Source organism: Mytilus californianus, unplaced genomic scaffold (genome assembly GCF_021869535.1).
Source record: "Mytilus californianus isolate M0D057914Y unplaced genomic scaffold, xbMytCali1.0.p SCAF_2, whole genome shotgun sequence".
In the NCBI taxonomy this organism is placed as follows: domain Eukaryota; kingdom Metazoa; phylum Mollusca; class Bivalvia; order Mytilida; family Mytilidae; genus Mytilus; species Mytilus californianus.
The window spans coordinates 815591-841744 of NW_026262668.1; the positions used below are offsets into that span (position 1 = coordinate 815591).

Sequence of the window (26154 nt, forward strand, 5' to 3'; positions counted from 1 at the left end):
TTTCGCTTTTGGACAGATATCCAACTACCATAGCGATATCTGTCAACAATATGGCGGCACTGGGTCGTGGTGTAACTGTCAAAAACAGTGAAGGTTTGTTTTTACAGATCTGACAGTTTACAATTTTGAGCAGTCATTATAGAAATTTACCGAACACATATTTCAACTTCAGTGTTGATGCAAAAATTTGGAAAATAAAAATGTAATATAATTTTCTCAAAACACCAACTTGATCAGTTTTTTAAGTTTTTATAAGAAGAAGATAGACTATTAAGCTTGTTTTTAATCTTTATTTACAAAAATCTCCATAAATTATCACTTGAGTTTTCCCTAAAACTCATTTTGCTTTTGTTTTCTGTCTTATAATAACTTATAATTAGCAACAACAGAAAATGAAAATTACAAACATCACATAGAAGATATTCAACATTTGTTAGGGGTCTTTATTAAAGATACTGGAAGGTTCACAAAATAGATAGTTAAGGTTTTATAAGGGTTAATTATTTATTCACTTTTTTTTTTTTTTTTTTTTTTTAATTAATTATTCAATTATTTATTTATTTATTTATTTTTCTCTGCAGTGCCACATCATAAATACAAATGTACTAATGAGTTTTATACAAAAGTGACATAAAATTACCAAAGTGATCGAAAGTACAGAGAGATTATAGTGTCAAGTTGACACTTCTAAAGACTAAAGACTTGATGGCTTTATTTTATAAGCAACTGTTTACTACTACTAGGGGAAATGACAAGTTTTTTTTCAAATTTCAAATGAGGAAAATGGTCACTTCACCATCTTTTCACTTTCATAATAACATATTATTGTCAGGAAGTTAGATGTAGATGCAACCAACAATCAATCAATCAATAAACCTTATTGCTATTTTGGAATCTGCATCCCATGACCTTAGAATCTGCAACACTTGAACTATTGACATCACACAACAATCACTTTTCGTTTGTGGCATCAGACATTTTTTATTGTGATGTCAAATATTTACGGTTTGTACCTGTATGATCATCATGATGTCCAGCAGTGGCGAACAAATAGCGATAAGGTGTATACAATAGACAATATTTATTAGCACAAATGCAATTTTGATAACAATCCGTAAAGACTCAATACAAGGCACATTGCATTAAAATACATAGAATATATGAATGGCAACAATCTTTCATTTTCCTGGAAAATTAGATGTCACAAAGCAAATATATTCACATCACAATGTCTTATGTTTTACCCAAATGAGTAACATGTACAACTGTAGGTCAAGTGGCTGTGGGGCAGTTCATTCTTAGACCAAGTCCCCAATTACAGTAAGAAAATCAATAAAATGAAAAAAAAAAAATCTGCTAATTAATGAACTCAAAATTGTTAACTTTTTTTTTCTAACTTTTTCAGTTTCCCACATTTGCGCAGAAATCTCATTCTCTCTTCCAGTCTTGTTTTTCATGGGACTTTGAGTAAAATATAGGAAGGATCATCATATATTGTTTCTGGCAAATTTGTTGTTTTCGATTACCCAAAAAATTATAACAGCCAGTTAAGTAATTAAGATTAATTCCTTACATTTTAAAATGAGTCTGGAGCTTATTCAACATATGATTTTATAGCAAACAAAATGTGTTCTCTTGGGAAACTCACCTGATCAATCCTTCAGATTTCAGTATCTGATAAGATTAACAAGCAAACTTGGTATCTTCGATAAATTATCTTCGTCATTTAAAGATATAAATTATAACAATTTTATTTTATGAAACAAAAAAAACTTTACCTGATGATAGTGTTTCTTTGTTTACATTGAAAATGGCGTCACAACTAGAATCCCTAACAACAGGACCAACATTGGAAACATTTCAGTATTTCCGTCTCTTTTTCGACAGATTCTGAAATTAAAATATGCTTGAATTCCAAAAATAATTTATAACTTTATAAATATAGTCCCCTTTCACAGTTAACTGCCTCATATTAGAATCAAATTTTACTCCAACCATGGCCTTCAATTACTTTAGGGGACCCTGTACTAGTTAGGGTTATGTTTTATGTTAAAAGTTGGGGAAAGATTAGTATATAAATACCTATTTGGGCTGTGTCCTCTAAAGTAAATGAAAGTGAACAATAGGCCTAAATGTAATAGCTTTTTGAGATTCTGTAATACTTGACCTACTATATAAGGGAAAAAAATTTCTTTGTGGTACATTTTTGTAACTTTAAGGCACATAGATGGTAGCTAGCATTGTTATAAATTTGTACCAATTCATTGATATTAAAATTTGCATTTTTTATTTTTGTTGTGTATATGTATTATAATATGTATATATGTGTAATTGTACTGCCTATTCCTGGGAAATAACAGTCAGCTTAACCAAGTAACTTAACACTTAAAGAGTGATAATCTTTATTCTGGTAGATGTACAATAAGTGTTGATAGTTTGTGAGCGGTAAAAAGCTGAAATTGAATAAAATTACATTTACTAAATTACTTATATTTCCAAATAATAAAAGTGTCAAAATTAGCGTTCCATAGAAAATTATGAATTACTTCAAAAGTCAACATGTTAAATATTTTTACATATTTATAAAAAGATATTAATTATGTCCAGTTATTTCCTTCGTATATAATTGTTTATTAATAGCAATGATTATGGCATATACTGCTTTCCATACTTTTATTTTTCAAGCGGAGATCCATTACGTAAATGTTATAACTTATCAAAGATTGTCAATATCGGCAACAGAACAGATAACGTAAATAAACAAATATTGGTCCATCATCAACGCATATGAATTATGTACAGTTACGAAAATAGTAATAATATAGATACGATTAATTGATTATCCTTAGTTCTTGTTTACGAAGTTCATTCACATTTAATGTCATTAAAATTGTTCTTAAAATAATACTGACGAATGTAATTTCACGGAATAGAATTATAAAATGTTTATAATGTAGAACTTACACTGTGGCGGTATCAGAATTCCAAAATTTTGGAAAATATAAGTGTCCGGGGACATCACCTCAACATAATGTAAATAAGAATAGTGTGGAGGCACTGTAAGGGTAACACACGTGAATGGTATGAACAAATACCCAAAAGTATAATAAATGTAACAGCACAGTAATTTTTCAATCATGTTAATCATAGTCTGTGCCAAAACTTTTCCAACTACATGTATTAGTCCAAAGACCAATATTCAGACATTTTCCTTATGTGTCTAAACAAAATTTTGCAAATACCTTCTAGTCTGGAGCATTGGACTAGTGGCTAACTATGCAGACTTTTTAGCTCACCTGGACCAAAGGGCCATGTGAGCTTGAATGCCATCACTTGGCGTCTGTTGTCTGTCGTCGTCATAAACTATTTCAAGAATCTTCTCCACTGAAACAACTAGGCCAAATACCTTCAAACTTTAACTGAATGTTCCTTAGGGTATCTAGTTTATAATTTATATCCGAAGTTTTGATCCATCAACAAACATTGCAGCCATGGCTAAAAAAAAGACATAGGGGTCAATTGCAGTTTTTGGCTTATATCTAAAAAACTAAAGCATTTAGAGCAAATCTGACAGAGGTAAAAAGTTCAATAGGTCAAGATCTATCAGCCCTGAAATTGTTAGACGAACCGAACAACCCATTGTTGGGTTGCTGCCACTTAATTGGTAATTTTAAGGAAATTTTGCAGTTTTTGGTTATCTTGAATATTATTTAAGATAAAGATAAACTGTAAACAGCAAAAATGTTCAGCAAAGTGAGATTTACAAAAAAGTTAATATGACCAAAATTGTCAATTGACCCCTTAAGGAGTTATTGCCCTTTAAAGACAATTTTACACAATTTGTTCATCATGTTTGCTAACATTTAAAAGTCTTCTCCCCTGAAACTACTGGGCCTCATACTTCTAAACTTTAACTGAATATTCCTTAGGGTAATTGGTTTATAAAATGTATCCGAAGTTTTGATCCATTTACAAACATAGCCGCCATGGCTAAAAATAGAACATAGGGGTCAAAACAGCTTTTGGCTTTTATCTCAAAAACTAGCAGTTAGAGCAAAAGTGACAGGAGTTAAAGTGATGAATAAGTCAAATTCTATCTGCTGTGAAATTTTCAGACCAATTGGTGAATTGGACCACCCATTGTAGGGTTACTGTCCTAAATAGTTCATTTTTATAAAATTTTACTGTTTTTGGTTATTATTTTTGATATTATAACAGATAGAGAGAAAGTGTAAAAGGCAAAAATGTTCAGCTAAGTAGGATTTACAAATAGGTCAAATGATCAAAATAGTCAATTGACTCCTTAAGGAGTTATTGCTCTTGAAACGTTTATTTTTTACTTTTTTTCTTGCAAGTCATTACTTTTTCAAAAATCTTCTTCTCTGAAACTACTTTGCCAAATACTTCCAAACTTTAACTGAATGTTCCTTAGCTAAGTAAGATCTACAAATAAGTCAACATGATCAAAATAGTCAATTGACCCCTTAATTAGTTATTGCCCTTAAAACATTATTTTTTTTACATTTTTTGTGAAAGTCTAATTACTTTTTCAAAAATCTTCTCCTATGAAACTACTTGGCCAAATACTTAAAAACTTTAATTGAAGGTTCCTTAGGGTATCTAGTTTATAGATTGTATTCAGGGATTTGATCCATTCAAAAACATGGCGGCAGTTTCTAAAAATAGAACATAGGGGTCAAATGAAGTTTTTGGCTTTCATCTCAAAAACTAAAGCAGTAAGAGCAAAACTGACATAGGTGAAAGTGTTAAACAGTTTTAGATCCACCTGTCAAGTAATCTTCAGACCAATAGGACAACTTATTGTTGGGTTACTGTCCAGAAATAGTTAATTTTTAGGAAATTTTACAGTTTTGGGTAATTTATTATTAGTTTAATATTATTATAGAAAGAGAGAAAGTGTAAATGACAAAATTGTTCAGCAAAGTAAGATCTACAAATACAAATGTAAGTCAAATGCCTGAAACTGAAATTACAGGTGAGCGATATCAGGCTCTCATGAGCCTCTTGTTTTAAAAATAAATAATAATTAGAATAAGATAAAAGCAAGATATGAATTGTGTGCAATACATGTATGTATTTTATAGGTAAGATATATAGTTTATTACTTTTTCAGTTAAATAATGTAACTGTTTTGAATGCTGAGATGTGAGGAGAAGGAATAAATTAAATTGTCTCTCTGATAAAAAAAATCCATCACCATGGCAGATAAAAGAAAGCTTAAAACTGAGTATGTTGTGTCTGGTGGAGTTGACACAAGTTTAACTAAGGACCAGCCCGATGAAGATGAACAAGAAACAATAAAGGAACCAGAAAAACAAAGTAAAAATGAAAACAAGGAACCAGTGGAAAAAACATCGTCAGAAAAAGTACCCCCACCACCTGAAAAACCTAAAGAAATGTCCAGTGATCTAGGTGGCGGGGATTTTCTCAAGACACAAGGCAGTGAAAATCCATTTGATGTAAAAATATCAACTTATAAAATAGATCCAAAACTGATTAAAGTTGATCAGTTTTACCCATCATTAGAACACCAGTTTAATAAATCTAATACCAAATTTCTGGAAGAACAGGATAACAGAGTGGAAAAAGCAATGAAAGAAATAGTGGAAGAGTCTTCAACATTTACCTATGATGAAACAAGTACCAGTGGAATGGAGGATACACAGAATTCTATGGCACTGGTGAAAGCTCCAGAGAAGGCAGAAGAGGAGAAACAACCTGATGATAACAATTCAGCTAAACCACAGGTATGGTTTTGTTTCAGAGTTTGTATGTCTTTTAATGAACCATGTTGAATATGCATGAAATATTTCCCTTTGGCAGTTAAACAAAAAACAATCATACAAACACAATGTTCATGCATTTTTTATAAAATAAAAAACTTGTAATTGAAATGTCTTGTCTTAAAATTTACACTGGTACATGTATATAAAATGTACTACATGTGTAGAGAAAAATTCTGAAAATTTAGTTTGAAAAAATATAATAAAACCACCTTTATGTTCCATTGTGCATCGATTTTGTATTTATTCATGTGCATGCATGTACATTTTATGTTGATATCTCTGTAGAAAAACAGTGAAATTAATTATTGAATGCTGCAATAATACATATTCAAAGCAAAATTACTGTAGTATAAATTGTTAAAACATTATACAGTGAATAGTAAATTCAGTATTGTTTTTTAGAAAGAAAAACCAATGTTTTCAAAAGTTTTCTTTGGGGTGAGAATTAACAAATCAGTATATGCATATAATACACCATACCCTGTTTAGTCTGTTGTTTGGCAATTCTTAAAAAATCCACCCGAATTATCCTTTGTTTATTTAATTCTTGTTTGTTATCACTTAATTGTACCTCATTCTGCATTCCTTCCTGCCTAATATCAAGATTTTATATTTTTAATTTTTTTTGTATTTCAACCTGTTCCTAACTATTGGATGCATTTTTTATTAACCACACATTGTTTCACTTGTTGTATGTGTTTTTTTTTACCTTAATCCTTTCAAGGATTATTATACTCACAGATTGCATTAAACCGTAATGAGAATATGATTTATTACTTATCCTATTAATTATGATCGTCATCCGAACATATATGGATTATCTCCTTATGTCCTACAATCATTTTGTTTGACAATAGTTCTTGAGGTGTATTTTCAAGACATTTTACAAGGACATCATTCGTAAATATAAATCAACATGCATGTAGACATCTTATACTTTCAGGTATTTCAATCTTTTATGGTAATATTCTATACAAAGCACAAAAATGTCATCATTCACCTCAAAAGCTAAACAAACCTTTAAGCAGACTTATTCAGAAGGGATATAGTTACGATACTGTTGTCAGGTCATTAAAGATGGCATATTTTGAAAATAATATTGATTCACTCATAGGGTCTTTGCATTGGAAATAAACACATTTATTCTAAAACCAGTTGTTGGCATGATACGGGTTGGAAGCAAGACAACTCGCCCCACTGCCAAATCGCCCCACACCAAATTGCCCCACTTTTTCACCAACTCTCCCTACTTTCTAAAAAATCGCTCCACTCTGGTTTACCATCTCGTCCCACTTATGACAAAGGGTAAAATCCTGATATTATATAATAAAGGTCTGCCAACTCGCCCCACTTATGAAAACTTATCCACACAGAATAAAACAAATCACTTGTGATACTAATAAAAATCAAAAATTGAATATATGATTATGATTGAAATTAAATGATGCTTCATTTCTTAAAATAAAATTGTAGATACGTTATTTATTATTATGTAATTTTAGGATTTATTGGAGAATAAATTTATTGTTGTTATAAACACCCATGATTCTTGATTTATCTAGTAAAACAGTGATTACATTTACCAAAAAACAAATGTCGTAAACAGTTACAATAGTCAATTAAACATCGTACGTCACAGAAATGCTGATACTTACCTCTTTCTGCTTTATTTCAACCAAAAAAAAAGAGTTAAAAAACAAGATGCATTTCTAAGGTTTTCATCAGTATTCATTTAATTTATAAGTGGGGCGAGTTGGTAGACCTTAATTCAGTACAGTTTAATTCTTTTATTCAATAGTTGGGCGAGTTGGCAGACTTTTATTCAATGGGATTAAACTCCTTTTTATAAGTGGGGCGAGTTGGTAGTCATTTATGCAGTAAGACAACAAGATGTTATTCTTTTTTTCATAAGTGTAGCGAGTTGGTAGGACTAAATTCATCAGGATTTTACTATTTTTCATAAGTGGTGCGAGTTGGTAGACCTATATTCAAGGGATTTTAACCTTTTTAATAAGTGGGGCAAGTTGGCAGACCTATATTAAATGGGATTTTACCCTTTTTCATAAGTGGGGGGAGTTGGCAGGACTAAATTCATCTGGATTTTACTATTTTTCATAAATGGGGCGAGTTGGCTGACCTTTATTCATCGGTATTTTAACCTTTTTGATAAGGTGGGCGAGTTTGAAGACCTATATTCAACGGTAAACAAGAGTGGGGCGATTTTTTAGAAAGTGGGGCGAGTTGGTGAAAAAATTGGGCGATTTGGTGTGGGTCGATTGGGCAGTGGGGCAAGTTGTCATGGATTCATACGGGTTATGTTCTCATATATGTTATGATGGTATGATACTAAACCCCTAACAGGAGGGATTGTGCTTGTTTTTCATATGATGGAGACATAATTTTTCAATCAGTTTAATTGAGGTCTGGAGCTGGCATGTCAGTAACTGCTAGTAGTCCTTTGTTAATTTATGTATCATTGTCATTTTGTTTAGTTTCTTCTGTTATCTATTCTGACATCGGATTCCGACTTCTTTTAAACTGAGTTTTAATGTGCACATTGCTGTGAGTTTGTTTGTTCTACATTGGCTAGAGGTATAGGGGAGGGTTTGAGATCTCACAAAACATATTTAACCTTGCTGCATTTTTGCGCCTGTCCCAAGTCAGGAGCCTCTGGCCTTTGTTAGTCTTGTATGTTTTTTTAATTTTAGTTCTATTATATGTTTCGAAGTTTAGTGTGAAGTCCATTTTCACTGAACTAGTACACATTTTTGTTTAGGGGCCAGCTGATGCCCGCCTTAGGGTGAGTGATTTTTCCGCTGTGCTGAAGACCCATTGGTGGCCTTGGGATGTTTTCTGCTCTTTGGAATGGTCGGATTGTTGTCTCTTTGACACATTCCCCATTTCCATTCTCAATTTTAAGAAAAATAGAGTTCTATTCTAAGCATCTTTTACCTCATTTTTACCACCACAAGATTCGCAAAGGTTGTACAAAATTGAAATGAGAGACGAAATCACAATTATAGTGTTGCAGATGTTTTCATTAAACACATGTTAAATTCATATCCATTTTTGATCAGTGATATTAATAAACAATCATTGATTCATTACACATGAAACATGTATATCTATCATATAGAAAAGAAGATGTGGTAAGATTGCCTGAATGAGACAACTCTCCACAAGAGACCAAATGACACAGAAATTAACAACTATAGGTCACTGTACGGCCTTCAACAATGAGCCAGTCAGCTATAAAAGGCTCTGAAATGACAATTCAAACGAGAAAACTAACGGCCTAATTTATGTACAAAAAATGAACAAAAATTAAATATGTAACACATAAACAAACAACAACCACTGAATTAGAGGCTCCTGACTTGGGACAGGCACATACATACAGAATGTGGCAGGGTTAAAGATGTTAGCGGGATCCCAACCCTCCCGCTAACCTGGGACAATGGTGTAACAGTACAACATAAGAACGAACTATAAAAATCAGTCATACATGTATATGATATTTTACAGGCCTACATTATAGAGTTAGCTCATTCCTCTCTTTACATTTTGTGTATTTGCAATTGACCAATTGTTAGTTTTGAAACTGTTCAGTAGTAGTGATAAGCTGATGTGATCTATAGATACATGTAAGGTTTGAACATTGGCTACTCAGCAAGGACAGTCAACAGGCCACATGTTCAGTTGGTTATATTTAGTATATACATGTACTGGTACAAACTCTTCATATATTTAAATGTTTTTTATTCTGTTCAATGTGTAATAATTTCTACATTAAATTTTTCCTTTTAATAATTCCTTAAATATATGATCCAGTATTATGTCCCTTAATGGCAATTTTTTTTTTTCAACAGAACTCAAATTTCTGTCTTTATTGAGAAAAATATATTGACCTTGATTTACATTTTGTCATAAGCTTAACATAACATAGACAATATTGGAAGTTTCAATTGGAAACACTTTTTCAATTGTAATTTATTTATCTTTTTTGCAAAATAATAACCTAAACTGGCAGACCATGGGCCAATTATAACTATTTACAAATTATACCTTCCTCAAGAAAAAATGAAAGTAATGAAACTCATTGTAGCATATTGTGTGTAAATAAATAGAAAGATATTGTAATGTCATAAATATGTTAATGCTATAATTAATATACAATTATTTTACAGGCAGCATCAAGTGTATTTGCTACAGCTGTAGATGAACAAACTTTAGACGATGCTAAACGTCGTCAACAGACCCTGTTTCAACCAGAGTCGTGGGAACCAGTTAGTAAATATTCACCAGGAATGCAAGAGATAATTGATGCCAGGGCAAATGAACAGTAAATAAACTTATTATATGCATAAAATAGGTGTTTTATTATGGTACTGAGTCATGTAAGTTTCTGCCACCCAAAATTGTCCTTTTAATATTTCTTCTCAGTATTTCATGTAGTATAAACATTTTCACCAGGTGATCGCCTCTTGGAGGAACACAGTAAGAAATCAATGTTAATTCAAAAATTATATTGGAAATTGTATACTAGCTAATAAAGAAGAATTAAATTGCAAATAAAAATTGTAATGATTTGTATAATTTCTATTTTCCAGTTTTGACAAAGCTATGGAACTTAAGGAGAAGAAAGACTTTACTGGAACTATTAACTTTATCAACAAATCTTTAGCCTTGAGAGACTTACATATTTATTACGTAGAGAGAGCAGAAGCTTACATCCAGTTATGTGACTTTCAGTCAGCCATTTTGAATTACAAAAGAGTGTGTTTAATGGAACCGGAAAATGACGATTATTATAAAAGACTTGCATTCTTGTTTTATTTCCAAGGACAAACTTTATTTGATCAAAGACTTTATCCTGAAGCTCTAGAAGCATTTGCCAGAGCTGCAGAAATGGCACCAGATAATGTGGGATATCATATTAGGAGGTATTATTAAAGCAATATTAGCATGTGCAGTATATATATATGTATCTCAGAAATCATATAAACTAGCTAGGTTCTCATAATTTTAATAAATACTGATTGTTTGTCAGTGTTGGTTCATGTGTGTCTTTCTCTGAGGAGTTTGTGGTAATGGTGTGATCTATTGAACTCTCCAATATTTTTGGTAATTCCTGTTATTTTGTTCCATGCATTTTTTGCCATATGAATAAAAGGAGATATCAAGGAGACAGCAACCCAACCCCACAAAAACTAAAAGACAATTAGAGATCAACACTGGGGTCTTCAACAATAGACCTATAAGTCTATATACCATGGTCTAGAAAATTGTGAATAAAGGAGAAGATACTTTTGGGGTTAACTTAGTATTGTAAATTCACCGCATATAAAGCATTAAGTGATACCACTACTAATCAGTTTTTTTAGTGTTATTAGACATACTTTCAAAAAATGTGAATACTAGCCAAGGGTTATCATGTTAAAATGCTTAATTGAGTTTAAACCAAAATAATACAAAATACTAAGTCCATGCCTGCAAACAATAATGGAAAAATTCAAAGTTAAAGGTATGATATAAGTTTGGCTAAATTTATCACGTTGTTCAACTTTGCATATCAGATCATTTAATTGTTGGGCTTTTTTTGAAAAATTTGTCTCATGTTTTTTCTGTTTTCAGTATGACATGTTTAGCAGCCTTACACAGACATGGAGAATGTTTAGCATTAGTAAATAAAAGATTAGAATCTGAAAATGACAATCCTGATCTTTATATAATGAGGGCAAGATTACATGAAATGTTTAGAAATGTAAGTAATCCCAATATTTCTTTAAAAAGAGCAAGATTGAATAAATTGTTCATCTATAAAATAAGTCTTGACATTTATAAAAAGAACAAGCATTAATGAATTATCAAAACTGTAAACCTGAACTTCATATTGAAGGAAATGTGAAGAAAAGAAGACAATAGTCTTGATATGGTATAATAATATAGTAATGACATATTTAGAAACATAAATCAAAAGATATGAAATAGTAAATGCAAGAGAGATCCATTTCTAGGTGATTGCTTCATATCATAATTATATAACTTGAAAACCCCTAAAAGAATGAAATAAAATGAAATAGGTACATTACTGTTTTGTAAAATTTGTAAAATATGCAATTGCATAGACATTTCTACTTTTATGATTAAAGTATCTAAAATAGTTTTTTCTCTGCATTTTCTATCTTCAAAAGAATTAAGGATTTTATATAAAACCAATAAAAGTCATTATTGCTGATTTAACATTTGATTATATAAGTTGTTTTAGTTGTTAATCTCTTAGGTATTACTTTGTTTCAGACCACATTGTGTTATTATGATGTGAAAGATGCCATGAAGTTAAATGAAGACCATCCTGAGGCCAAAGCAATGATGATTAAACTGGAAAAACGTGCTCTAGAGAATAAACATCATGCCATGCAATTGAACCTGCTAGGAAAACATAGAGAGGCACTGCAAAAAATATCTGTTGCCATAGAAACTGACCCAGCAGTAGCAGATTTTCATGTTCTTAGGTAATGTAAATTTTGAGATTGATAAAGTTTGATGGAACTCAGCTAAACAATTCCTTTATGCATTATATACCATTAGACCACACAGAACTTAAGTGATGTTTATATTTAGAAACACTAGACAAGAGTATATGTTTTGTAAACAAAAAGCTGCATTATTTAAAAAAAATTATAACAGACATTTTATGGTAAAACTTATCATGAGATATAAAATAATACAGGCATGATAGAAAAAAATCTCCCTTTTTGCACTTACAATGTGGATGTCAAAAGTAAAAGTTAGCTTAAAGTTGGTAGTTAATATCTCCTATCTTTTCTGTTGATTCTCATAATCAATCAGAACTGTGGGGTACTTATATTTCTGCCTAATATTAGTGTTTTATAAAATATAAAACAAACTGTTCTGTGGACAGAGCTTCAACATTTATGTATTTACTACCTGTTCAGATCAAACTTAAGCTAGTCCGAGATTGCACTGACATCTCACAGCCTAATTAGGACTTGCTTAGGCAAAAGCCCCAGCAAGTCCTCCAAAGTTCATCAGATGTCAGATCATTCTCTGACAAGCTTAAATAAGTGAAATTTCAGAACAGAAATAGTTGAAATTCAATTTAATACAATGCAAACATTTAAGAAATTTATAAACATCTTATGGTTGACTTTTTTTCAGGGGAACATTACACAGAAGATTGGCAGATTTCAATGCTGCAATAGACGATTTCTTGTTGGCGCTAGATAAATGTGACCACAATGAAGAGAGTCCTGTATATATAGAATCACAAAGACAACTTTTGTTGACTTATAATGATTTTGCTGTGGAATGCTTTACCAAAGGATTTTATGATGAAGCTATAATACTATTAAATAAAGCGATTAAGGGAGAGAAGCGAGAAAAGGGACTTTACATCAACAGGGGAGGTAATTAGCTAGTTTTATGATTTACATTAGTTTTTGATTCAAGATGTGTTTTGGTACTTAGAAATCTTTTTATTATTGTGTTTGCATCTTTTTTAATTTTTTAAACAGGAGGAAGTACAAATTTCTTATATTTCTGACTCAGTTATATACCTATAATGATGCAACAAAATGGTCTCCAGAAATAAAATGCTTGCAGTATTCTTTAAAATACTTTTCCATTCATTATATGCTATATGTTTCAATTCGAAGAATTGTAAACCATCATTTCAGAAATAATCTGGTTTTTTTTTCAGATTGTTTCTTTAGACAAGGAGATTATAATTTTGCCTTACAAGATTACCACCAAGCCTTAGACCTAGATCCCATGGACAGCAATGTAAAAAACCGAGTGTCAGTTATTTATAATGAATATGCCACTGTAGCATACCAAGATAAAAACTACCCTGTGAGTATACTTGTGCCAAAATTGATTTTTTAAAGGTGTAACTAAAAGAATAACTTAATTCTATGTAGTATTTGTAGTTGGTGAAATGAGTAGTGTAATATAGTAGAAACATGAAATAACAGAAAATTCAGTGAAAAAAAAATATAAGTAAAGTCAAGAAAAATAAAAGAGTTAATATTTAAATATTACTGAAAGGAGATGTAGGGGAAATGTCAATGAGACAGCAACCTATTAATATATGGCTTACAAAACTGGAATCAGGAAGTTGATATGACTTTTAATGAAAAAGCAGATTCTCATACAAGCTTTGATTCATTTCACAATTAAAACTGGAATGTTGTATTCTTAAATTTGTTGTTTGCTGTGAGCCTATGACCCACTAAATCTACTAGAATTAAGTATCCCACAAATAAAAATCAATAATAGTAATTTTTCCAATATGCACAGGTGTTCTTTATTTGGTTTTCCTCAAAAAATATTTGAGACTTTTAGATTTTTAGTATTTGTTCTCAAGCACCACTGACAATGGGCATCAAATTAACATCTGTATCTTGTAATTCTGTATTCCATTTGAATATTAATCCAAGTTTTGTAATACATACTGAATGAGTATAATTCTATAACTGTATTGTTCTTTTATACAGGAAGCCGAATCAAAATTTACTCAAGCACTGCAGTACAATATTAAGATGGGGAGTTACTATATATCTAGGTCCAGAACCAGATATATGATGGAGGTAGGTAAAGATAGTAATTAGGAAGTTTGTTGCTTTATGTGGATGCCTTTATTATCTTTAATTTTATGGATTTAGTTTTAGTCTCGCCTGTTTCTTGTTGCAGAGGTGACATTTAGGTGTGCTGTATTTCTGTTGTTGGTGATGTCAACAATTGTTTAAGTTTCTTAGGAAGTAACACAGGCATTAGCATCACATCTGAATTCAATTTAATGCTTATAATTCCAAAGTCTACAACATTTGAAATTTTGTGAAGTTGGAACAAAATGTTACATGTTGGAACAAAATATAGTTAGTTATTTAGTATTTTTAGCAAAATTGATGAAATGCTGACTTTTTTATGATGTTGAAGATTTAATGTGAAATGCAATTAAAAGAAGTGAATGCATTTTCTGATATTTAATGGGTTTTTAATGTTGCAATTTTTAAGCAGGCAGTGCATTTCATAAATTTGCAGTATATGTATTCTACAATATAAAAGGAGAAAGTAAGATAAGGCCATTTTTTGGCCCATTGAATTTGAAAATAAGAAAGAATAAAAATCTACCAAATAATATCCTTCAAGTGATCATAAGACATTAGACTAAGTCTAAAAGATATCAGTATTTATATTTATGAATTTTGTCTCAATATTTGTATTAATTAAAAAAAACCTTTTCTTCTTGTAAAAAGACATATAACTTCTCCTCATTGGTTTTATTTTTAAGAACATGCAAGGTAGTAGACCTTCTCCTCATTGGTTTTATTTTTAAGAATATGCAAGGTGCTAGATCTACTTTTCATTGATTTTGATTTTTTACAATATATATGCAAGGTGCTATCCCTTTTCTACATCAATGCTTATTTTTTGTCTTGTCGACAACTTCTGTCGCAGAGAGGAGACATCTAGGGATAATGATCTGGCGGCGTTAACTTATTGCTTAAAAGCTTAATATTTCAGAAGGTAGAAGACCTGGATGCTTCATACTTTGTATATAGATGCATTGTGTTTTGAAGTTTCCGTCTGTCATATGTCCATTGGCCTTGACCTCATTTTCACAGTTCAGTGATAAAAGTTAAGATTTTGTGATTTGGTCTATTTCTCAGATATTATAAGTGTTAGGTCAATTATATTTGGTGTTTGAAAAGATTGTAAGGTGTACATGTCTGTCTGACAGGGTTCATTTGACCTTGGCCTCATTGGTTAATGATAAGTTTTTTGTAATTTTTTCAATTTATCAGATACCATAAGCAATAGGTCAATTTTATTTTTTGTATGGAATGGTTGTAAGGTGTACATGTCTGTCTGGCAGGGTTTATATGACCTTGACTTCATTTTCATAGAAAATTGATAATGTTAAATTTATTTGATACTTTCATATTACAGCTTTCAACATGAATTCAATGATAAATAAAACAGGTGAAAGAAACATTTCAGTATCAAATATGCAAGGTGCTTAACCTTCTCTTCAATGGTATTATTTTTTAGAATATGCAAGGTGCTAGACAAGACTTGATCATGGGACTTCTATTAGACCCTACCAATGAAGAGGTTCTGTCCATCCTGTCCAGATTGTTTCCAGGGAAGTCTGTTGGTGATGTTGTCAACAGTAGGGCTGCTGACCAGGCCAAAACAATCCTTCGTGGCATACTGTATCCCAAAGTGTTAGTGCCTAAATCATCAACTGCAAGTGCTAGGTAATTGTACCATAGTCTCACAAATTGTAATATCCCCTCTACTCATCTCATATATAAGACATCTTTAAATTTTTTAGAACAGTATTTTATTTGTAACCTTTTTTAAAATTCCTCTTTTTATTGGAGTTTGTTTGCCTGTTTGCCCTTTTTATAAGGTCACGTTTCCCCTGTTGAAATGAGAGTCCATCTTATCTATTTATCATAAAATGGTTAAGAGAAACAATATTGTCTGCCACCAAATAGAGGTCTTTATGCACAGTTTGTAATAGATTTCTTATTAAAGATTATGATGGCATAGAAATATAGTATATAAAGTACTTATTACAAAATTTTATGAATAAATCTTTAATTACCCTAGCCCTGTAACAACTCCTAGATGACCATAGGGATTTAAAAAAAAAAAAAATCAGTTAGGTTTATGACACGTACAGAAAAATTGCATTTATTCCAACAAAGAAAAGTCCATAGATAATGTATGACTTTGTTTATTATGATATATATTTTCGTATTTCACATTTATGGTGACAAGAAAATAAGCTGTAAATGAAAATACAGTCAAACCTCGTTGTGTTGAAAACTCGGATGAGTCGAAGTAATTTCTCGGTCCCGGCATAATTCCCGTTTGATCAATGCATTTTAACCTCTGATGAGTCGAACTCGGATGATTCGAATTCTCGGTTAAGTCGAGGTAATTCTCAAGTCCGGTCGATTCAAAATTGATGTAAATTGACCCCGATGTCTCGAAGTTCAAAAGTAAGAAATTTTGAAAGAAAAAAAAACTTTAAAAATAAAAATCATAACGGATGTTTTTCTTGTTTAACCTGATAATTTTCATAAGTGATTAAAGCTGTGTAAACATACTTGTTTGTATAACAGTTAAAATGACATGTTTATGGTGACCGGTAATTAACACCTTTGTTGATCGTCCAAGCGGAACTTTAATGTGCTGGCCTGAACATATTTCACCTGGTATAAAAACGAAACAAATTTAAATGACCCAAGCCGAGATTAAATTAACCGTTAGAATAAGAACAATAATTAAAAGGATTAAAATAGTTAATGAATGATTATGAGTCAGTCTTTTAATCTATGAAAACTGTTCACATTCCAAAAAGATCAGTTATGAAAATATTTTTACTTTGCTATAAAAGGGGTTGCATGGCCATAATAGTTCATTCTTACAGTACGCGATGTTAGCTGAACAATCTAGTGAAGGCACCGGGTCATCCGGGGGGATAGCTAGATCGGCTAAGAGAAAACTCAATGTCAAATCAATAGAAGATAATTACTAAGCCATACTAGAAGTCGAAAGGGCCTCAAAACCCAAATCAGAAATTGCACACAGTTATGGTGTTCCAGCAAATACATTATCCATTTGGATAAATAGTGCTAATAAAATTAAAGAAGCTTACCAACAAAGTAGTTTTGCCCCTGAAAGAAAATGTATGAGAACTGCAACTTCTGAAAATGTTGAACACGCCTTACTCAAATGGTTTACAAGTGTAAGAGATCGAAACTTACCTATCTCAGGTCCAATGCTAACAAAAAAAGCAGAGGAATTTGCAAAAAGACTAGATCTCCCAGAATTTAAATGCAGCAATGGTTGGCTTGATCGTTTTATAGATCGCCACAACATCACATTTAAGAAAATTTGTGGAGAGGCAAAATCTGTTGATGTTAACAGTGAAGCTATGAACGATTGGGTAACAGAATTGAAAGGCATAATGGCAGAGTTTACACCAGATAACATTTTCAATGCTGACGAGACTGGGCTATTTTTATGCAGTTAAGCTGCATTATGCTACCACCCTAGATTTGTGTTCTTCCCACTGAATGGTTTAAAAAGTGCTATTGTTATTATCTAGCTGGCTTATATGTTATTTATAACTAATTGGGCACTTTTTTCATACTTTCAAATTTGGAATAGAAAAAATATGACCAGAAAAACCTTAAATGATCATCGAAGTACCCAAAATTTTTGAAGTTGCACATAAGAAGTAGTGCTCAAAAGAAATCCGTACGTAGTGTATTATCCCATGTGCTTTTGGCTAAGATGTCAATGAACAATTGTATGAAATATTTCATCGCCGAAAATCTCTAATTACAAGTTGTTTTCATTTCCCAAATGGCAAAAGGCGCAGGAATATTGTTCATGTACACCAAATCTCTATGATAGAGGAAATAAAGTTATAAATATATAGAAGTCTCAGTTGGCGGTAATTTCAACTTACACGAACCGTAAGCAAGTAAGTATTCTGATGTTATAAAGTAAGTTTTGTTAATCATGATGTTCTTTTCGTTTAACATGTTTAAGAAGATTGTGATTATTTAATTGATTTTAATTAAATGTATGCACATTTAAATTCCCTTCTTTTATTATATTATTCCGTATCACTGACTTGCCAAAGTTGTTGTTGTTAATGAATGAAACAGATCCGAAAATCGACGTTGATGGGATGTTTTACGAAATGTGGACAACTCATCCCCGAGACAAGTAGGACTGTCTAAAAAGACAACTTGAACCGCTTGTCAGATTTACTTAGGGTTTCATAAAATGTAAGACTGACATGTTTAGCGGAGCCATCAATCTTTCGTTTGTGCATTGGGGTCTATTTAGGGGTATTTTGAGGGGCCTTAATAAGGGAGGGGTTTACTATAGAACCCTATGGGATTTTATTTTTTTTCATTTTTCAAATGACTATTACTTGAAAACAGTAAGTGATAGACAAACACAGTCTTCAGTAATGATAAGAGGACAATAGAACAAATAAATTAAAATATAGGGTGAGTCCCTGGATCATCCTACCCCCTTCAATTTGAAAATGTGCTTTTATCTTGTAAACGGTTGTGATCCCCACCCCTATACCATATATATACTTGTATGGGACAATAAAACAAATCAAATGAAATATAGGGGGAATCCCCAGCATCACCCCACCCCCTTCTGTTTGAGAACTTGTAAACGGCCGAGATCCCTACCCCTACTGCATATAATTTCTTGTATTTGCCAATAAAACAAATCAAATGAAATATAGGGGAGTCCACAGGGATCACCCCACCCCTTCATTTTGAAAACTTGTAAACGGTCGAGATCCCCACTCCTAAACCATATATATTCATGTAGGGGACAAGATAACAAATCAAATGAAATATAGGTGGAATCCCTGTGGGCACCCTCACCCCCTTCTTTTCGAAAACTTGTAAACGGTCGATATCCCAAACCTTACACCATATATATTCTTGTATGGGACAATAAAACAAATCAAATGAAATATAGGGGAGTCCACAGGAGTCACCCCACCCCCTTCTTTTTGAAAACTTTGTAAACTATCGAGATCCCCACCCCTCAACCATATATTCATGTATGGGACAAGAGAACAAATCAAATGAAATATAGGTGGAGTCCCTGTGGTCACCCCACCCCCTTCTTTTCGAAAACTTGTAAACGGTCGAGATCCCCACCCTTACACCACATATATTCTGGTATGGGACAATAAATCTAATCAAATATAAGGGGAGTCCACAGGGGTCATCCCCACCCCTTCTTTTTGAAAACTTGTAAACGGTTGAGATCCCCACCCAGAAACCATATGTATTCTTGTATGGGACAATAAACTAAATCAAATGAAATAAAGGGTGAGTCCCCTGGGGATCACCCCCCTTTTTGAGAACTTATAAACTGTGAGATACCCACCCCTAAACCATATTTATTCCTGTTCGTCATTTCAAGAAGATTTGAATGACATACAGGGTCAATCTCCTAGGCATCACATATGCATATCACTTTACTAGACCTAACCAATTTGTACTGGACTTTGCCCAATGTCAGGCGACCATGGGAATGACGATGTATGGGAGCTTTGTTTGGAAGACTTGGTAACAGCATCCAGTTAAAATTATTTCTTGTTTATTATGAAATTTAATTGATGCAAAAATAAGTCTAGGTTAATTGAATTTACTTTAATTATTTTTTGAATTATTTCTGGGCCTATAAAAATTTTCATTTATGGCTCATTTTAAAGAAAACATATAAATCTTTCAAGCAGTGTAAAAGCCCAAGAACGTTTGACCAACTGTTTTATAATAACCTGTCATTTTATTCCAAACTTGGGATGGAGTGACATCATGGACTTGGTGAAGGTAAGGGTCATTTACATTTACTATGGGCAGGTCAATCAGACCTCACCTTTGATCCCTGTAGTAGTAAACCTTTGGCTGATTTGTGTCTCATAACTTTTGTACTGTAGAACCCAAACTCAGTGTTCCTGCCAGGGTAGCAAGTCCATTCATACTATTACAAACTCGTACTACGTCAACTTGTACCACTAAAAGTCAACTGGTACCAACGTTAACTACCAACTAGAACAAATGCAATCATTGCGAACTTGTACCACTGCAAACTCATCATTAAAAATATACATTGATATATGCATTGCTTTTGAAAATCTTGAGATAAAATATTAATTAATTTGCCTTAATAACCAATTCATTTAAAAAACATACATGTACAATATACGAATGTTTCATGTTTGTTCTTTTAAATCTTTAAAAAAAATGAAGCAACACTGCCACAGTTTTCATAATTACGTTTGCCTTGGTTTTTGGTTAACTGCATATAGCGCTTACAGTGCTTTGATTTAAATTGTTGCCAGAAAAAACTTTAGAGTTCAAAGGTGTAGATTGCAGTGGTGGTAAAAGAAGTAAAGAGAGACTAACAGTTATGGTGTGTACAAACATGTCCGCTTCCGAGAAAGTTGAAATACTTGTCATTGGGAAATCAGTTAACCCAAGGTGCTTTAAGAATGTCAAAACGCTACCAACACAGTATGAGGCGAATAAAAAAGCATGGATGACATCAGAAATCTTTACCAAACTGGTTAAACAAGCTTGACAAGAAATTTTAACGGCAGCAACGGAAAGTAGCAATGATAGTTGACAACTGCCCTGCTCATTGGCACGTTAAAGGCTTGAAAAGTATTCTGCTGGTTTTAGACATGCCGGTTTCAGTGTTGACATTGAGTCCGGAGTAAGTGACAACAAGAAAAAGATGATATTCCATTAGCCGGTCTTGCAGGATTTACTTCACAGAATACGCCAACATCGACAATGATATTCCAACCACTGAGCCACTAACAGACGACGATATTATCAACGAGATAACTTCGACAATGAAAGAAACAGAAGAAGACAGTGAGGAAGATGATATGATAACGAAAGAAAAACCCGTTCTGAGCTTGTCTGCCATGGTTGAGATGATCAGTCATACTTTGAAGATCAGGACAATACAGAAGATTTGCTACCACTACTCGCCAAGATCAACAACTACTTCACCAGAAAACAGGTTAAAAGAAAGATGATCGCAAAGCAGACGACCCTCATGAGTGATCTTTCAGGACTTGTTTCGTTTCGCGAGTGATTCCAGAATTTATAGTGATTTACCTTTGTAAATATTTGTAAATTGATTTTATTTGTGAATGTTGTTTGTTGCATCTGCATGTACTTGTGTGTTTAATTATTATGATGGAATTTATGAATAGCTAGTGCTTTAACCTTTCAAAGATAGTAGTGCTTGTCTTTTGTCTTTTATGAAAATAAATGTATGCTTTCTTACCTGATAATTTATTTGCTTAGTAAAGAATAAACTACGTTAGCTGTGTTTACATTTTTATTTATAGAAAGAAAAAATACGGAACATGAATACACAATCATATATTATCATATTGAAAAAGGCACAATGATCAATATACATGTATCTAGTTTACAGAAATCTCATATTGGTATTTCATACATTTCAAATATATGACGTCACACTCAAACCTCTGATAAGTCGAATACTTTCATCTAGTCCCTTTGACTTTGACACAACGATGTTCAACTGTAACACTTTCTAAATTTTGTGCGTCCTAGGTGCTTACTGGATTTACCTTCATCCGCAATGCTCAAACCCAAACATTTAACTGTAAAAGTAACAGCTGAGATCATTCTGCATAAGTGTAGCTATCTTCAAAGGGAAAGTAGAAAAATATATTTTTCTTTTAATTTAGTTTAGCCGATGTAGTAGAAACTACAAAAGACCCTGGACTAATGTCAGCATCTGTGAAGTCAACTTGGAGTCAGGAAGATGCTGACATCTCTAATGTGGAGGAGAGAATGTACAAATCAGGAAGTTGTTTCCCCGACCTGAAAGCTTGCATGGATGAAAGAGATTTCAACTTAAAGCTTGCAGAAGAAAAGAAACAGGTAAATTATCAATGTTATATTGAAATCAGGAAATGACTTGTAATGAACATAGTTGAATTCAAAATACAGGGTTTTAAAAAATAGGACCTTACTATAAGATTTTGTTCACAGATTAATTTCTGATACTTCATACATTGTAATCTATTTTATATTGTTATTGTTTCCTATATGGGTTGATCTCTTTAATTCATTATTCAAATTTTATCAGAAAAGTCATGGATAAAATATATATACAAATATTACCTAAAAAACCTAAAAAGATATTTATGAGACCGGTCAACCATGTTGCCTTTTGGTAATTTCCCCTGTTTATTTTAATTGTAAGACTTACAATTTTTGTGCTGTGTGGTATTATATTTAAGAAAATTGTGTTTTAAATGTAAGATTTTGATATAAATAAAAATCTGTTTTTATTACAGGTGCATGAGGATGTTAAAACTGTGATGATAGAAAGAAGAACTTTGAAATACTCAGGTGGAAGGGTGTGTCCCTTACCCCCTCCCTCAGCCAAACCAATGTATGGGGGTCGTGCATTTAAGAGAAAATCCAGATTAGCTGAAGAAAGTGCCAATAAAGGAAGTAGTACAAACTGGAGACAATTTACACAAGGAATTCCAGTTGTTGATGCTTGAATTAAACAAGGGAGATAATATATAATTTGAACATTGAGTTATGTCCCACGACCATAATAACTGGTAAATTCAGAGAGTTTACATTTGGAGCATTCAGAAATATGTAAGACAATAATCACTGCCAGTTCGGTGGAATGCCAACACATAGAGTGCTGAATGAATTAAACGTCATAGATGTCACAGGATGTGGTGTGTTACACCAACTTAAGTGCTGAAAATGTTTCATGTCAAATTATGAGTGCCAATTGTATGAGCATTAATTACATTGTCATAAACTAAATCATTATCATAAGCTACTCTGTCTCAAAATAACAAACTATTTAAAAGACTGTTATAAGTTGAAAGTATATGAATAAAGGAACTAAAAAAGCAGAAAAAAATGAAGGGTCCGTGTGTTTGTTTTCGAGATATAAGCCATTGAAAATTTGGCGGGAAATGATTCTCTCTAGACTTTTCATACATTTAACATTGGCACCCTTTTTCTTTACAAAATTATGAAAAAATAACAAGGATTTTATAGCATTTTCAAATATGGCTTTTTAAACTATATGTAATAAAATTATGAAAAGAAAAGTAGAGGTTAGCAGGGAAATTTTTTTAATGGCAGTACATGGATAAAACCAGAGGATTCCGAATATCTGGCAAAAATTCAAAAACAAGAGGAGCGAACATCCTTAATGTATTTATTTTTCTTCCTTCTAAGTAAAACCACTATTTAATTAGATATTATGAAATGTGCTGAACTGATTGATATGTTGCATGAAAGTTTGAAAAAATATTAAGAAGATTGTTAGCTAATGAATAATAATTTTTTTTTTCTTGGAATAGCTTTCACTATGTACATTAGAACTGAAACAAACATTATATTTTCTGGAAACTTGATCAAAATTTCAGTGCTTTTTATTTTAAAACATAAACAACAACAAAAAATACTTACAAGTATTTGTTTGTATAAAGTTTTTTTTTGTTAGACAGAGGTGCTTTTCAATGAAAAAAATAACTTTTAAAAATAGTTTCAAAACTTTTTTATTACAAATGTACAGAGCACTAAGGCAATTTAATTGGTCAAATGAAGTGCAGTGATTTATTTATTGTAGTCGGATCATGGTTATAAGATTATATCTGCATAGTAATGTATGTAGGAATATTCATTTATGCTACTGTATTTAATAATAAAAAGACAATTTGTAAGACAAGTACTCTTAACTTATTAAATAATACATAACATGCTTATGAAATAACTCATAATTTGTAATGGAGACAAACTTTTAACATGTGATGTACCAAAGCAAATTGATAGACCCAACGTGGATTGCCAATGATGAAAGCAAGTTATCTGTGATACATTTGTGATATTATTTTAAGAATATTATGATGCTTTTATTTCAATATATTTTATAAATTTTATAAGATCTATGTTCATTTGAAAAAGTAAATAAAACATGTCTTATTTTCAAATCAGTTGTGTTTATATTGTAATGGAGACTTATTGTAATCCTGAAAAGTATCAAAGGTGGTCAGTATCTTACATGTTACATGGCATTGCTGCTTTTTTTATGCCCAGTCTGTGATACCAGGAAGCTTATAGTGTTTCTGTCTACATTTATGTGTATACATCCAACTTACTAAGGTTTAAGGTTTTCAAATGGGAAGAAGATGTTAAAACAAATTCAAATTTCAACATATAATACCTCCAGATGAGATAAATCAACTTGATTGTGTGTCATCAATTTTATGATTGATTGATCATTCTGTCAGTGTTTGTCAATATTGATGTTATAATGTCTTTACCATGAGTTTTATGGCTGTAAATCAGTGCAACTTTTTCAACTCTCAACTAGACAAAAAGAAACCCTTGTAAAATCAACATCTATCAGAAAACATTATTTTTTAAACAAAAATAAACTTTCTTGTCAGCATGTTAGAACATTATGAATATAGTCTACTGATGTTCCACACTTAATAAAATGCACTGTTAGAAGGAACTTGGTATAATTCCTTGCCATTCATTTCATTGATTGGTTTGAATGTCTTAAGGAAAATACAGAAGACAATTAAAACCAATCTAAAAATATCTGGCTGGCTAAATTTAATTATTATTTTCAGAAACCCTCGTTAAGTAGTGTTTGGCAAAACCTTTCGTAATTTTGGATCCTCAATGCTCAACTTTGTACTTTATTTGGCCTTTTGAACTTTTTTTTATCAAGCTTCACTGATGAGTCTTTTGTAGACGAAATGGGCGTCTGAAACACAAAATTTTAATCCTGGTATCTAGGATGAGTTTATTTAGTATGAAAGTTCTATGGGGAAAAAAGACTATTAACATGAAACTTAACTATGTAATCTTAAAAACACTTTACCATTCAATGGTTTGGATGACCATAATTAATCAAATTGCACTGTAGATTGATTCTTACTAAGGTGTTTCTAGAGAAATAGGTAAAAAACAAAAAACAAAACAATACACCAAAATGCATTATACCCTATTCCTTGTTCACAGCCTCTGCTTCTGGAATAACCTTCATCAGGTCAATTCGAATTTAATACATATCCTGTGTCCACACTTTGCTTACAAGGATCTGACAAGACTGTTCTACTTTCTGTTCTGGTTATTATAACAATAAATACTCACTTATTATGAGTAATTCATTTAGGATAACTATATTAGGTATATATACAGTATGGGTTCCTTGTAACGTCTACATGTCCATCAGGTAGGGTTCACCTGACCTCACCCTCATTTCATGGATCAGTGATCAAGGTTCAAGTTACATGGTCAAGTCTATATCTCAGATACTATAAGCATTAGGTCATCTATATTTGGTGTTTGGAATTATTGTAAGGTGAACATGTCAGATAGGCAGGTTTCATCTGACCTTGACCTCATTTTCATGGTTCTTTGGACAATGTTTAGTTTTTGTGGTTTGGTATATTTCTCAGATATTATAAGCAATTGGTCAATTATATATTTAGTGTATGGAAAGATATAACCTTGACTTCATTTTCATGGTTCATTAGTCAATGATAAATTTTCGTAATTTTGTCAGTTACACATATACTATAAGCAATAGGTCAACTATATTTGGTGCATGGAATGATTGTAAGGTATACATGTCTGTCTGGCAGGGTTCATATGACCTTGATCTCATTTTCATGGTTCATTGGTTAATGTTAAGATTTTGTGATTTG

The 26154-nt window shown here is 32.0% G+C and overlaps 1 protein-coding gene across 1 annotated transcript; it reads left to right on the top strand.

Moving 5' to 3' along the window:
* Window positions 1-13: 13 nt before the first annotated feature.
* LOC127729040 (tetratricopeptide repeat protein 16-like) lies at window positions 14-24423 on the top strand. The gene is made up of 12 exons (XM_052236658.1): window positions 14-93; window positions 5135-5768; window positions 9995-10149; window positions 10418-10750; window positions 11442-11571; window positions 12108-12322; window positions 12990-13237; window positions 13531-13682; window positions 14327-14419; window positions 15885-16093; window positions 22138-22333; window positions 22753-24423. The coding sequence occupies exons 2-12, from the start codon at window positions 5220-5222 to the stop codon at window positions 22963-22965; spliced, it is 2493 nt and encodes an 830-aa protein (XP_052092618.1). The 5' UTR covers window positions 14-93; window positions 5135-5219; the 3' UTR covers window positions 22966-24423.
* The last annotated feature ends 1731 nt before the right edge of the window (window positions 24424-26154 follow it).

What these genes read in the sequence shown, in the direction of transcription:
- LOC127729040 (XM_052236658.1), top strand. Translation starts at nt 5,220, where the DNA reads ATGGCAGATAAAAGAAAGCTTAAAACTGAGTATGTTGTGTCTGGTGGA. An exon ending in GTGGGATATCATATTAGGAG is followed by an intron (nt 10,751 to 11,441) that starts GTATTATTAAAG and finishes TTCTGTTTTCAG; the next exon opens with TATGACATGTTTAGCAGCCT. An exon ending in TCATCAACTGCAAGTGCTAG is followed by an intron (nt 16,094 to 22,137) that starts GTAATTGTACCA and finishes CTTTTAATTTAG; the next exon opens with TTTAGCCGATGTAGTAGAAA.